Consider the following 16,053-nt stretch of genomic DNA (forward strand, 5'->3'; position numbering starts at 1 on the left):
GTGAGGATCATGGGGTGGCAGCTGAGCCTATACATAGCCTTAACAGATGAAAGCTATTTACCTAGTTGTATTTACCTAGTTGTAGTTTTACAGGGCCTGGGCTTTACGCTCGTGTGGTCCCGTCTCCTTATCTACATTTATCCAACTTTTCCTTAAAGCTTTGCACACTCCTCGCCGATACTACATCCTCACTTAGTCTGTTCCAAACCTCTATATTTCTTTGCGGGAAGCTATATTTCTTTATGTCTCTCAAGCATCTTCCCTTCCTCAGTTTTTTACTATGTCCTCTTGTGTTCCTGGTGGTAGTTTCTTCTTTTAGTAGTAACTCCTCATTATCTACTTCTTTCATTTTGCTCAATAATTTGTAGATTTGTATTAGGTCTCCCCTTTCTCTTCTTTGTTCTAGTGAAATGTGAGCATTAAGCGGTGGCAGATGAGCCTAAACATAACCTTAGTGATAAAAGCTATTGTGTAAAAAAAAAAAAAAAAAAAAAAAAGGAGGATGCTGGGTAAGACATGAAAACAGGGAGTGAGTATCAAGGAGTGGCAGATGAACCTATACGTAACCTTAGAGATATAAGCTAATGTGTAAAAAAAAAAAAAAAAAAAGATCAGAGAGGAGGAGGATGCGTATGACATGAAGACAGGAAGTGAGTGTATGCTTTACTCTTCACATCTTTTGCTTTCATGCTGTTCAGTACACCTCATCATCATCATCATTTAGTTTAACGTCCATTTTCACTCTTCCTGAGCGGTTGGACGCTTTATGGCTCTCCTCCATTTTACTCCGTCTTCTGCCCGATGTTCATCCAATCCCATCAATGCCAAGTTTTCCTGTATACACCTTCTCCACGTTTTCCTAGGTCTACCAACTGGTCTCCTTCCTTCTACCTCTAATTTCTCCACAACTCCCAGCACTGTATCCTCCCCTGCTCTCTTTATATGTCCAAACCATCGGAGTCTTTCCCTTCTGAGCACTGTTTCCAGGTCCTCTACTCCACATCCGTTAGCTACATCTGCACTGGACACCCTATCTTGCCACCTTCTCACAGTTCCTGAATTATGCAAACTTTTCAACATTCTCTGACTTCTAAGTGGCAGTTTGAGATTTATCAGTTTATGTTTACAGAATATATTTACTGCACTGTTGTTTGCTCACAGGGATTACTGCACACACTCACTTGTGTTTGTATAAGTTAATCTCATGTAGGAGTTGACTGCCTAAGATTAGGTTGGAATGAGGAATAAATCTAACACCCTTGTAGTAGAAGTAGTAGTAGTAGTAGTAGTAGTAGTAGTAGTAGTAGAAGTTGTTGTAGTAGTAGTAGTAGTAGTAGTAGTAGCATTATTATCATTATTATTGTTATTATTATTATTATTATTATTATTATTATTATTACTATTATTATTATCATCATCATCATTAGTAGTAGTAGTAGCAGTAGTAGTAGTAGAAGTAGTAGCAGCAGCAGTAGCAGTACATAGTAGTAGTAGTAGTAGTAGTAGTAGTAGTAGTAGTAGTAGTAGTAGTAGTAGCAGTAGCAGTACTAGTAGTAACAGTAGTCGCAGTAGTAGTAGGCTAATCACCCCCTAGCAAAATGTTTTTCATGTAATGCTGACTTCCCTTAACTCGTCCACTTGCAAAGAAAAGTCTTGCTGCCTTCTAAGAAGTGCAAAAAATTAATGACATTTGACAAGGGTCACCAAAAAAGAGCAGGTGAGAAAATGTAAAGGTAAGAAGGAACACTGACAGCCAGAGGATCAAGCAACCTTACCTTGGGCTCTACAGGGAGCGAGGTGACGAAAGAAACCTTAAAGTTGGTCACAAACAGGGTCCCGGAGATGCCGGTCCGGTTGGCTTTCAGCGGGGCAAACTTGAGGACATTGTTGGCCTCCGCTATCACAATTTCCCCTGTGAGTGACACAGAGGGGTCAAGGGGTGAACAAAGGTGAAGCTAATCAAGAATTTATACATATTTACAAAAATTTAGGACCTGTGTCAAAGATTTTGAACTAGTTAAATTCAGGTTCAAGAGGGAGATAGACAGAAACAGGTACACAAATGGAAGCACAGGAAACATGGAAGTGAATGGAGGAGAGTAAGATGACCAGGAGGGTGTAAGGGAGTGAGACAGAGGGAGGGAATGCTAGAGGACGACCTCCAGTGAAATGGAGAGATAGGGTGCAGGAGTACGTTAGGGAGAGGGGTGAAAGACCCGTGAGAAACTTTGAGCAGGCAAGGAGGGAGTGTCTGGATAGAGAGAGATGGAAACTCTTCTGCCGTGGCCATCCCCTGGTGGGAGCTCCTAGGAGCAGGCGTCGATGAGATGATGATGATGATGAATATCATTTATATATTTAGTATTTTATCATCACCTTCATGTGGTTTACATCATCATCATTTCATCGATGCCTGCTCCTAGGAGCTCCCACCAGGGGATGGCCACGGCAGAAGAGTTTCCAACTTTCTCTATCCAGACACTCCCTCCTTGCCTGCTCAAAGTTTCTCAAAGATCTTTCCCCCCTCTCCCTAACGTACTCCTGCACCCTATCTCTCCATTTCACTGGAGGTCGTCCTCCAGCATTCCCTCCCTCTATCTCACTCACATACACCCTTCTGGTCATCTTACTCTCCTCCATTCGCTCTACGTGGCCAAACCACTGTAAAGCTGTCGCTTCACTTCTTCCACCACTCCACACTTCTTCCCTTCACCCCTGTGACACATTCCAAAATGCTCGTACACACTTTCATTACTCATTCCATCCATTCTACTCACACCACAAGCACTCCTCAAATAACTCATTTCCACTGCTTGCACTCCAGATCTCTGACTTTCATTCCAGGCCCACGTTTCACTTGCAATGTGAGGGTTGGTACTATTATTGTATTTCTCAAATCCCTCTTTACCTCCATGCTCACACTTCTGCCATTCATGATTCGTCCCAAAGACCCTACCACCCTTCTTCCTTGCAATGCCCTTTCTTGTATCTCTCCCTCCATGCCACCATGTTTACACATAACTTATCTAAGGTACTTAAACTCATTGACCTCCTCCATTTCTTCACCATTCAAAATTATTTTGTATTCTTTTTCACATTCAATTCCCACTCTATATGGGCACAGAAAATCTACAACCTCACTTCTACTTCGCTCACAAACCACCACTTTACTTTTGTTGACATTTACTTTCAGCTTTCTCCTTTTACAGACACTATCAAAAACACTGACCAAATTTTGTAAGTCACTTTCATTTTCTGCAACGAGTACCGTGTCATCAACAAACAGTATCGAATTCAGTACCCACTTCCTTCCCTCATCGAACATTCTTACTCCAACTTCCCCAACTTTGCCCTTCATTTCTTTAACAACACCATCCATATAAATATTGAACAACCATGGTGACACGACACATCCCTGCCTTAAGCCCACTTTTATCTTAAAATGTTCACTTGTTTCTCCACTAATTTTGACACATGCAGATGCACCCTCATGTGGTTAACTTTTTAACATTCCTTTGTCACAGTTTCCCCTTTGTTAAGCCCTTTCCACTAATGTAGTATTTTGAAGTACATGACTGTATTTCCCTCACTAAACTCCATAATTATTACTATTACTACAATTATCATCATTATCAGTAGCATATAATAGTTCTGCTTGTTTCTGAGCTGGGCTGCCTCTCCCTCCATGCCAGCTGGGATAAAGCCTTGGGCCAAACAATCCCAGCAGAGGAGGTGACACACTAACACACTGGCCACAAACAAACTTTAATAAGATTGACTATAAGGCTTCCTCCTCCTCCTTTTTTTTCTTTCCTTCCCCTCCTCCTCCTCCTCCTTATCCTTACCATTGAAGAACATGTCAGTGATAAATCAAAGTTCACTCAAAGAAGTTACTGTAAACCCTCATGCAAAAGTCAGCCCCTCTAAGGCCATGTTATATTCAACTGAAGATTAAACTGGCTGGTTATGCAAAGGTCACGCATTGAAGAGGCCAAGTAAAACAATACACAAGGGCTTTCTTTATTAAAAAAAATGGAATAGTTAAAACAGACTCCAAATAGGTTATGATCATGCATAATATCTGGCACCACACTCTACCTAACATCACCAGTTTGTCAGTATGGTGTGAGGCGGGATGGCAATGATGATGATGATGATGAGAGGGAGGAGGATGTATGTATTGCCAGTACCAAAGTGATGTGGTACTATGCAGTGTACATACATGTTTTAACCTGGTAGCTGCGGGGATCATGTTTTTTAAAGCCCCCTCTAAGCGAAAAATATAAGAAAAAATCATCACTTGCGCAAACCATTTCATAATAAATATCAACACATTTGTGATTATGCATCATCTAATTTTGGGAGTTTATATCAAGGCAAAAATTTGGCCCATCGCTGGTAAATGGTAAAGCCACAAATTTGGCCCATCGCTGATACCGGGTTAAAATGATATGATGATGACAGTTACACATGTATTGCCTCGAGTCTAATATATTTTTCTTATAAGATGGTGGGGTGATGAAGATAACTACATAGTGTTTGTAATACCCACAGAAAGTGAAGTACTACAGACTGAGATTCACCTTTTTTAAAATCAGATGATGATGATAACAATGATAATGATGATGATAGTTACTTATGAATTACCTGAGTGGCTGATACTATATAACTAAAATACACACTTTAAAATGAGATGATAATGATGGATATGGTGATGATACCAACACTGGATTCATTGTAAGATATAGAAATGCAATGCCCTAAACTGGCTCCACATTTACTTTCAAACCTCTTGTTCTTGTCCTTCACACACACACACACACACACACACACACACACACACACACCAAAGGACGCAAGCATGGACACACACACAGACACATGCAATAATATTAGGTAATTTTGGGGGCATACATTATGGCTGCACATGGCCTCAATGCTCATCTCTGTCACATATGTGGGTAAGAACTGATAGCCCAGGAAGCAGGGTAGGTGTGACATGTGGGTTATCACAGTTTACCTTCCCCAGGTTTACCCAGGAAACCATTTATTGACCAGTCTGAGAGGGAGGATGAACTGCTGGGTGAGCTGCACGCCAACTACCTAGGCTGAGATTTAATTTGGGTCTGCAGATTTATAGCTAGGCATGCTAACCACTGCATCATGAGGCCATGATGATAACCCTATAATCTCATTAATACAACATAGCACTGTATGGTAAAGAATCTAATCTGTCTTATCACCAGTAACAGAAACACCCAGCTTGTGTAGCCATAAGTGGCATTCAAAACAGATTGTACCAGGAAATGAATGAACACATCATCATTGTTGTCCCTGTGATAAACACTCATTATCCAGCTGACCGTTTATCTCGGGTCATCAGGCTCTCAAGATAAGGCAAAGCATAGCACTTGTGTTTTAGATGACTTCAGGATGACTGGCCTCATCAGGGATTAACATTTGCTGCCTCCGTCTCATTTCTAGGCATACCATTACTATTGCTATTATTATTATCATAATTATTATCATTGATTACTGTTATTATTAATGCTTACTCTTCTTCACCTTCCTTTTCTTCTTCATTTTATTATTTGATTATCATTATTACCATTATCATTTTTATCTATCTATTATTATTATTATTATTATTATTATTATTGTTACTATTATTATAATTATTATTAACTTACTTTAACACCATTAACCTTTAACCTTGAACATATTTTATGTATACTTTGCTATGTTACCCTCAGTAGTCTGTATATATGTATACATTATCAAATAAAAGACAATCAATTGGTTTCCTTTTGGGGGTCACGTGGCATGTGTCCCATACAACCAACCCTTGACAACACTCCTGAGTCTGCATCAGGCATTTTCCTCCATGCCTATGTAAACAACCCTCGTAGTGTGGTGGTTAGCACGGCCAGCCACCAATCTACAGGCCTGGGATGGAAACTGGCTTGAGGAGTCAGCCTGTAGCCCACCCAGCTGTTCATATTCTAATTTGGGCTGGTCAAATAAAGGGTACATGGGGTAACCTGGGCCAGATAAATTGTGGTAGCTATTTTATCTTACTTGCCCGGTGCCCAGGGCAATGGGCTCTTATCCAGCACAAGCTCAAGGCCAGATGTGGTGGAAATAAGTGCCACTGCAACAACAGCTACAGTGTATCTCTACAACTTTACATAAACTATGGAAACAATATTTACAATTACATGACAAACTGCATGCTGCCTGACCACCACTTAAGAATCTGCCTCCAATAGTTCCTCCATAGCTATGTAAATAGTCCTGCATTGAGGGCTACATTACAAGCTGCAGGTCTGGCACAACGGTGTCAGACGCTCACTCGTGTGTCTGCGTCCAGCAGTTCCTCCACAGCTATGTACACCACCACCTCCTGCACCACTAAGTCGGGCGGATGCATCTTGCTGAATGCCTCAAAGGAGAGAGCAGACTTGATGAAACTGCTGCAGGCCAGGCCCAGGTACCACAGGAAGAGCACAAAGCAGATGCCACTCAGTATGATGCCAAAGTTGGACTGACAATTTTGGTCTGGGTGGTCTGTGGCAGCTTCCTTCCACTTCCTTGCTTGTATCTGGCTCTCGGAGCTTCCACGAAACTCCTTTGTGGGTGTAACTGATGTGTCTTCCCTGGACGGCAGACCCTGGCTGCTCTTCCCCTGGCCTGGTACAGCACTGAGGTCTTCCTGTGAGGAATAACACTTGACTTTGGGTGACAGCATAGCAGGTTCACGGGACACCAGATCTGACACATCCAGGGAGGAATGGCGTCGCTCTCCTTCAGGAAATTCTGCCATCTTGCTCACCAGAGTGCCGGCAGCATCCAACTTCTGCTGACGATTCATGTTACTGACGGATGGTGAGGACATGCGGCGCTTGTAACGCTCCAAGGTCTTCCTTGGGTTTGCAAGGAGGTTTCTTGCTGTGTTTGGGCTTTCCTCTGGCTGGTAGAAGCATGAGGAATGATAAATGGATGACGTGTCACTCTCATCCTCAAAGTTCCTCTGCTTGTCATTGTCAGGGGAGGTGATGATGAGGTTTGGGCTGAGGTGGGAGGGGTTGTTAGGTTCCCTGCGCTGGCAAAGCTCAGGAGACGGACTGGTTTTGATGGACAGATCTGAGCTGCAGATGCTCTCTCTGTCCTCCTCCTCCTGCCTTTTGTTGAGCTTGTGGAGGGCAACGACATCCAGCATCACACCTTTCTGAACTGAGCTCCTCTGGTGACGATGCTTACTAGAATGCTTTTTGGTTCGCCCCTTTGCCAAGTCTCCACCCAAGAGCTGGGTGGAGTCATATAGATCAAACTTCACTTTTATTTTTGGTGAGTGATTTTTTTCATCCTTGAGGAACTTTGGGGCGAAGGTGTGAATGCTGGGCGCCAGGGAGTCACTCCTCACCCTGCGCAGGGAGCCAGCCTCCACACTGCTGGGGCTGAGGCTTTCTGCCTCCAAAGAAACCTTTCTCACTCCTGTCTTGGCCGCCGACTCCTTGACATACTTCACAGTCGTCATGTTGAGCTGCAGTTGTCTTACTGATCAGTCCACACAGTAGCAAGAAAGGTCACCTTGTTATTTTTCACGTACACTCTCCTCATCATTCCAGGAGAGAGAGAAAAAGGAAATTATTTTTTCATCACAGCTGGTCCCTTCATACAACAGCAGAGAATGTTAACTTATAATTCCTCCTGCACTCTTTCTTCATCACTCCATGAAAAGGGGGGCAAATAACCTTTCTTTCTACAGTGCTCAATGAACTATGTGCTATTATAAACTTTGCAGTTTTTTTATGGCTGTTTACTCCAGTTTCTAGCACATGTTGTACTGTTCTGAGGCAAAAACTGAAAACTGTCCAAAAACTATTCTCTTCCCCTCACACGACACAAGCCATGAATGCACCTCCCCTCAAGTGCAAATGTTCTCCGTAGATGTTCATGGCTCTTCACTCCACTGTAAAACTGATCTCATATTGTTCTGAGGTGTTTCTCCACTTTCAAACAGCATTCTGCCCCTCACAACACACAATCCATGGTTGTGCTACCACTCAAGGGTCTGTAAAGGCTTGTACTCAGGTGTTCATTATGTGTATCTATGGCTGTTCACTCCACTTCCAAATACTCTTTTCCTTACACAACACAAGGGACTGCACACAACCGTCTGGATTCCTTTGTACTCAGTGAACTTTATAGGTATTTGCAGCTGTTCATAATGCTTTTCAACACATCTCTTTCTGCTGTCTATCCCTTCCCAAATATTTTCCTTCCCCTCACCCACCAAAAGCCATGGACGTACTACCACTCAAGGGACTGGAAGCGCTTATATTCGATGTAGACAAAGGCAACGAATGCGATGGCTGTGGTGATCATGGCAGTCACTGTATAGACACAGAACATATTTGTGTACCGCTGCAGGCTTGGCAGGTCTCACACATGCTGACGTTAGGCATCTGAATCACAGAAATAGTTCAGCAGGCAGATGGTAGGTTCAGTAAATGTGATGGTGCACGGCAGATGGATCAATGTGGTGAATGAAGTTTTAATTGTTCACCTGCCACATGGAAATTTTCTCTGTAATTCTGCACAATAGAAGTATTGATGTGAGGATCAGCATGAATATTAATGGAAGAGTGAGTGGAGGGAGGAAGACGGCCACTGTTGGAGTTAAAGAGTTCACCAGTCACTTGGGAATTTCCTTGCTTAATTTCAGTTTTCACCATTTACTTGAGAACTTCAGTCTCTGTGAAGATGGATGGCAGAGGTGCGGGTGTGGAGATGAGCAGGAGTGGGAGCAGAGGCTTGAGTGAAGGGAGAGGCAGACACTGCTAAAGTTAAGTGTTCATCCGTCACTTAACAAGACTCCCTTTGCGAGTGTCAAGTGTTCATCCGTCACTTAGGGAGACTTCCTTGGCTGGTGTTATGTGTTCACTAGTCATTGGGATGTTCATTTTGTGTGCTGGTGAACAGTAGATTTGTTGATGAGGGAATCAGCAGGAGTGGCAGCAGAGAGGCGAGTGAAGGGAGAAATGGTCACTGCTAGAGATTCTTGGGAAGCCACACAAACACTTCCACCACCTCCACTGGCTACTAAGAATAGCTCGCCATAATCCCCTCAACCCCATACAGGATGTGATCATGATGTAACCTCCCTTTACACTACTTAAGTCTGTGGCACTCTGCTCTAAGAAAACATACAAACATCATGGCCATACTTACATAACCATGCGAGAATGAGAGAATTTACATCGATTCACATATATGTTCATACCACACAGACCCTATGGTTCATGGTCTAGACTAGGTGGTCTGGCCACTTTTTTTTTTTTTTTTTTACAATAAAGGAAAGTTCAAAAAAAAAAAAAAAAAAACAAAAAAAAAAAGGAAACAATAATGAAAAACTGCTCCTACAAAAGAGTCAAGAGGAGTGGCCAAAAGATAAGTCAATTTCGGGAGGAGAGGTGTCCTGATACCCTCCTCTTGAAAGAGTTCAAGTCGTAGGCAAGAGGAAATACAGATGAAGGAAGTTTGTTCCAGAGTTTACCAGCATGAGGGATGAAAGAGTGAAAATGCTGGTTAACTTGTGTGTAAGGGATTTGGACAGCAAAGGGGTCAGCTTGAGCAGAAAGTCGTGTGCGGCGAGGCCGCGGAAGGGGGGAAGCATGCAGTTAGCAAGTTCAGAAGAGCAGTCAGCGTGGAAATATCGACAGAAGATAGAAAGAGCCAAAATGGCTGTGGATTTAAGAGGTAGAAGACATCAGTAAGAGGAGGAGAGCTGATGAGATGAAGAGCCTTAGACTCCACTCTGTGTGAGTAAAGCCCCCCCACACAAGATATGCATACTCCATACAAGGGCGGACAAGGCCCTGTATATGGATAGCAACTGTGCGGGGGAGAGCTGGTGGAGACGATGGAGAACGGCCAACCTCGAGGAAGCTGATTTAGCGAGAGAGGAGATGTGAAGTTTCCAGTTAAGATTTTGAGTTAAGGATAGACCAAGGATGTTTAGTGTTGAAGACAGTGGCACCTGAGTGTTGTTGAAGAATAGGGGATAGGTGCTTGGAAGATTGTGTCGAGTTGATAGGTGGAGAAATAGAGTTTTTGAGGCATTGAAGGACACAAGGTTCCTTCTACCCCAATCGGAAATGATAGCAAGGTCTGAGGTTAAGCGTTCTGCAGCCTCCAGTCTGGAGTCATGTAATTCCTGCTGAGAGGGTCTTTTGTTGAAAGAAGTTGAATAATGCAGAATGGAGTCATCAGCATATGAGTGGATAGGACAGTTGGTTATGGAAAGATCATAGATGAATAACAGGAAGAGAGTGGGTGATAGGACAGAGCCCTGTGGAACACCACTGTTGATAGGTTTAGGGGAAGAACAGTGACTGTCTATCACAGCAGAGATAGAATGGCCAGAAAGGAAACTGGAGATAAAGAAACGGCTAAGAGAGGATGACCAAGAATCAGTTAAGAGAGTAAGAAGATCGCCCCTTGCGGAACCCATACTGGCGATCAGATAGAAGGTCAGAAGTAGATAGAAGCTTTTGAATCTTCTGGTTAAGGATTGATTCAAAAGCTTAAGATAGACAGGAAAGTAAAGCTATAGAGCGGTAGTTTGAGGGATTGGAATGGTCACCCTTCTTAGGCACAGGCTGTATGAAGATATATTTCCAGCAGGAAGGAAAGGGAGACGTTGACAGGAAGAGGCGAAAGAGTTTGACCAAGCAGGGTGTCAGCATGGAGGCAGAGTTTTTAAGGACAATAGGAGGCACTCCATCAGACCCACAAGCCTTCAGAGAGTAGAGGCCAGAGAGGGCATAGAAAACATCATTATGAAGAATCTTAATAACAGGCATAAATGAGTCAGAGGGGGGATGAGTAGGAGGAATCTGCCCAGAATCGTCCAGAGTGGAGTTGTTACAGAAAGTTTGGGCAAAGAGTTCAGCCTAAGAGATAGATGAGACGGCGGTGCTGACGTCAGGGTTAAGGAGAGGAGGGAAAAAAAGAAGTTAAGTTGGAGGAGACATTTTTGGTTAGGCGCCAGAAGTCTCTGGAAGAATTAGAGAAAGCAAGGTTTTGACATTTACTATTGATGAAAGAGTTTTTGGTAAGTCAAAGAATAGATTTGGCATGATTCCGGGCAGAAATATTAAGATCATGGTTAGCAGGAGTTTGAAGGCTCTGGTACCCTTTGTGAGCTCCCTCTATCTTTGACAGCACGAGAGCAAATGACCACCAAGACCTTGCATTTCTCCCTTAAGTTAATATCAAGGTGGCATAGGTGGTGGTTGAGTTTCCTTTAAAGGGAATCAACTGTGTTGCACTGAACGACCGATGGTGGAAATTTATTCCATTCTTGTACTACAATGTTATGTACATAGACACATTTATAATTGGAGCATATGCAATAGCTGCACGGGGCCTCGGGGCTCATCTCCGACACACTAGCCCTTGAGAATGTGTTGAGTAAGAACCCATCACCCTGGGACACTGGGCTTGGGTGACAACTGTGTCACCAGTTTACTCTCCCTACATTGAAGAAAAATTTGGTGGTCTGAATTAATCTGTTAAAATTAAAGTTTTTATGTGCCATAATTTCTCATGAGATGTGTCAGCGATCATAAGCAATTTGGATTTGGCCACATTAGAAGAGCCATTAAGAATTTTGAAATATTCAATCAGTTTCCCTTGGAGGTGACATTTTACAAGAGAATGTGTCAATACAGGACAGCTTTTTCTTGTAAGGTTTTGCATAGGGAAGAGATCACCTTTGTTGCCCTACATTGAACACCTTCTAATTTAGCAACATCCTTCACATGGTGGGGAGAGCAAAACATACTACTGGAGGAAAGATGTAAATGACATTATTATAAAGACAACTGAATCACCAATAGGCTTGCTTGACCACCAGCACACTTCAACAAGAGAAGGTAGCCTCTTGGTGATGCAGGCCTACAATTAGAAAAATCAATAAATAACCTATAGAGAAAATTAATGATATATAGAGGGAGGATGAAGAACCAACTGTGACCGTCACTGACCTGGCAGAAGCTGGGGCTCAATCTTCTCCTCATCAACATTCGTCTCCTTGGGAACATCAACTGGTCTCTGCAGAAGAACCAAAAGTACACAAAGCTATTACTATCTGGCTATACTTTTGATGCCTGCAATAATTAACCCTTAAAGCACGGGTGTCAACATTAGTCGGCAGCTGGTGCCTGGGCTCAAACTGCGGGTGTTGACAATAGTTGACAAGGCATTTTTTGAAGTTGTGCGGTCAAATTTAATTTGTTTGTGCTGAAGCAGAGTAAGTTCAGTTAGCGTGATGATTCACGGCAGATGGATCAATGTGGTGAATGACGTTTTAATTGTTCACCTGCCACATGGAAATTCTCTCTGTAATTCAAACAATACCCAACCATGCTTCCTTGACTAATAATTCTTATTGGTCAGTGTATGCCTTGCACTAGCTTTGAGAAGATGTCCGCTAGACATCCCACCTCTTCTCACCCTTCCAGTGAATTTCATCTACAAGATGGGGGCCCTTTGACCTCAACACCCATCAAGGGCATCAGTAAAGCCCAGAAGTTAATTTTTTGGGAGGTGTCTTTCACATAAACTATATAAAAGTTATGCTTTTTATTACTAAATCATAGAAGGGAAGTCCACTAGGGGTGGAAAACTCTCTACTATAATAATGTGTTTCAGTGATCCTATTCAATATTCCATACCCATTCTATCAATGGTCATATAATCTTCAAATTAATGCTAAAGGACAGTTAAGGGTAGGTACGTTACTTTACAATGATACTTCATTCAGTCACGTGAGTTAAGTAGGAGTGAAGGTATAAAAGGTTGAAGTAGGGTATGTTTTTGCCTGAATATGCCAGTGTGGGAGGACAGGCACAGCAAAACAAGCCCGCACTTTAAGGATTAATAATAATGAGAATAATAATAATGATAATAAACATATAGATATGGATGCCAGTTGGCCATACTCACCCCTCGCAACCAAAATTGGCTAGGGGGCCATTGAGACTTCGGGGAATGCGGTGGTAAACATGAAATGCATGGCAAATGCATAGTTTTTGAGTTATGAGGGGTTGAAAAATACCCTAGATGTAGGGAAATTCCTTACACTTACTTATATGTAGGGAAATTTCATACATTCCGGTTTTTTTTTACAACGTATGGAAACCTCGCAAGGTAATTATTGAAAATCACTCCGCACCTCGAAAATACGATATTACACCTCCATATTGTACTTAAGGGCATATTATACATACGGACAATGTGTTTACATGGCAACGCCATTGCAATCTGAGCAGCGTTGCCAACGATCCGGTTAGCAATGGTACGCTAGGTTAGCGATGGTACGTTTAGTTAGTGATTAGCCCACACGAGACCAGGTGTACCAAGCGTGGTTATTTTTTTTTTTAGAACACACACCTTTACCTAATACTATACTGGGGAGGCGGTGGCTGAATCGACAGAGTAACAGCACTGCGTTCAGGAGGACGCGAGTTCAATCCCCGCCCGGTGCCACCAAGCTGGGATTTTTCAGCCGCCGCCGAGTGGCTTAAAACTACCCACATGCTGTCCAGAAGACCACCTATTCACCCGGACTCTAGATTCTAGGATTAAAGATGAGCTCTGGGAGGGCAGCATGAGCCAATGCAAGATGGCGCCACTATAAACACTCGCCTGCGCCAGAACGGGCTGGGCCGACCATCAGGACCCACCGGGAAGAAGCCTTGGGCCGACCATCAGGCCCCACCGGGAAGAAGCCTACTGGCGCTATAGGCCGCGACGTAAAAAAAAAAAAAAAAAAAAAAAAATGGTACGCTAGGTTAGCAATGGTACGCTTAGTTAGCCATTAGCCCACGCATGTGAGACCAGGTCCACCATGCGTGGTTATTTTTTTTTTAGAACACGCACCTTTACCTAATACTATTACCGATGGTACGCTAGGTTAGCGATGGTACGCTTAGTTAGCCATTAGCCCACGCATGTGAGACCAGGTCCACCACGCGTGGCTATTTTTATTTGAGAACACGAACCTTTACCTAATACTATTACCGACGGTACGCTAGGTTAGTGATGGTACGCTTAGTTACCCATTAGCCCACGCATGTGAGACCAGGTCCACCACGCATGGTTATTTTTTTTTAAGAACACGCACCTTTAGGAGGGGGGGTCCAGGGGGGGGGGGCGCAGACCCCCCTTGGTTAGCAGGGGGGTCGAATTGTTCGGTCGTAAAGTTCGGTTGGAGTAGTTTAAATATGCTCCCCCACCCAAATACCCCGGGTTCACGCAGGTCCCCCAAGATCGTTGGGGGAAGGGGATTAATTCGGCTTCTTTACTTTTAAGTACTTTGTTTTTTTAACTATGATATATGGAGGCGTATTATTGTATTCTGGAGGCGTAGAGTCAATATCCACAATCACCTTGTATACTGGGAATATGAGCCCGTGAAGCAGATTCAAAATCCGGTCAGTAAGGATTCACGTGTTCGAACAGCTCAGGCAGGAGGTTCGAGAGCCTGGCCCTGCACTTCTTGCACAATCCGCAGTACTGTTTAAGGTGCGGCGTTGGACAGATCTCAGCTAGCCGGTGGTTTTACTTGTGTCAGTGATAAACAATGAAGATACACTGTGTTTGGTGCCACGGACTCTACTTGGAGGACAGAAACCTTGCAATGAGGTGACAACCTACTAGAGAGGGCATGAGTGTGGTGTAGGCGGTTTATGTGAGCACAGATGGCCTCTGGTGCCATGCCAGATGGTGAGGTGAGCATCGTTTGGTGGGTTCACTACGCTTCTCTCCCAAAACAAGCTTAGGGATCCACTGAGTGCGTGGTTTCCGTATGGGAAACACTAAATTCGTCGCAAACGCTTATTTGAGTGGTGGTGGGAGGAAAAATTCCCTAAATTTAGGGAATTTCCCTAGATCTAGGGTGTTTTTATCGCCCCCCCCCCCCCCCCACTAAAAAATACGCGAATGCGACGGATTTCGTGTCCCCTACCCGAAACCCCACATTCCCACCAGGTCCCCAGTCTTGTATGGGGGGGAGGGGGGAGTATGGGCAAACACTAGAATTTTACCAACAGTACATTTACATTAAATGAGAAGATGCAGCAGAGGTGACAATGGCCACTCACATAACTGCAAAGTGTCCTTCATTTAAAAAACAATGTCCTTCCCACCCCCCTGCCCACACAACCCCTTGTGTACTGACCTGGCAAGGCATTTGGCCACTTTGGCAAAGCTTGGAAGCCAAATTGCTTAAAATTGCACACTGTTACATGATTAACAAGTCAACCGAACTTTAATATAATATAAACTTCGACTCACAACCTGCCTGTCAGAACCAGACAACGTCATCACTCGAGAACTACCTGTATCTGGAATTTATACATCTGAATCCCCACGGCTGCTGGTTACAAGGAGTTTTACTATGATTGGTGCCTAAACTAACCTACCCAAGCTAACCTAACTAATACACCCAAACTAACCTAACTAAACTACCTAAACTAACCCAACTGACCTATCCAAACTAACCTACCCGAACTAACCTAACTAGCCTACATGAACTAACCTAACTAACTCACCCAAGCTAACCTAACCTCAGCACACTTAACATAGGCCACTGAGTAGGAGGCGGCTGTGGTCTGGGGTGCAGCGCTAAGGTTTGGTTATGCTCAGTTGGCCTCTAGCCATGTGAGTGTGAATTCATAGCATGATTGAAAGGCATGGAGTTTTGCCCTTTAACATTACTATGAAAACTACTACTACTACTACCCAGAGAACTACTACTACTACCCAGAGAACTACTTCTACTATCCAAAGAACTACTACTACTACTACTACTATTACTACCTAGAAAACTACTACTACTACTACTACTACTATTACTACAACTATCCAAAAACTACTACTACTACTACTACTACTGCCGAAATAAATAATGAAAAAAAATGTTGAAAAAAATAATGAAGAAAATGATGACAATAATGAAATGAATAATAAAAATAATGTTAA

The 16,053-nt window shown here is 43.2% G+C and overlaps 1 protein-coding gene across 3 annotated transcripts in view; it reads right to left on the reverse strand.

The window, feature by feature from the left end:
• LOC126982911 (myotubularin-related protein 10-B-like) overlaps positions 1–16,053 on the reverse strand; it is a 55,964-nt gene that overhangs the window by 39,610 nt on the left and 301 nt on the right. For all 3 annotated transcript variants that reach the window (XR_007735401.1, XM_050835188.1, XM_050835187.1), the window contains exons 2-3: positions 12,054–12,120; positions 1,776–1,912 (exon numbers count right to left, since the gene is read on the reverse strand). Coding sequence is in view for 2 of the 3 variants with exons in the window: in XM_050835188.1 (XP_050691145.1) it covers positions 1,776–1,912; positions 12,054–12,120 (204 nt within the window). In the remaining variant the exon portion in view is untranslated. The remainder of the gene's footprint in view (positions 1–1,775; positions 1,913–12,053; positions 12,121–16,053) is intronic.

This window comes from Eriocheir sinensis, chromosome 52, assembly GCF_024679095.1.
Source record: "Eriocheir sinensis breed Jianghai 21 chromosome 52, ASM2467909v1, whole genome shotgun sequence".
In the NCBI taxonomy this organism is placed as follows: Eukaryota; Metazoa; Arthropoda; class Malacostraca; order Decapoda; family Varunidae; genus Eriocheir; species Eriocheir sinensis.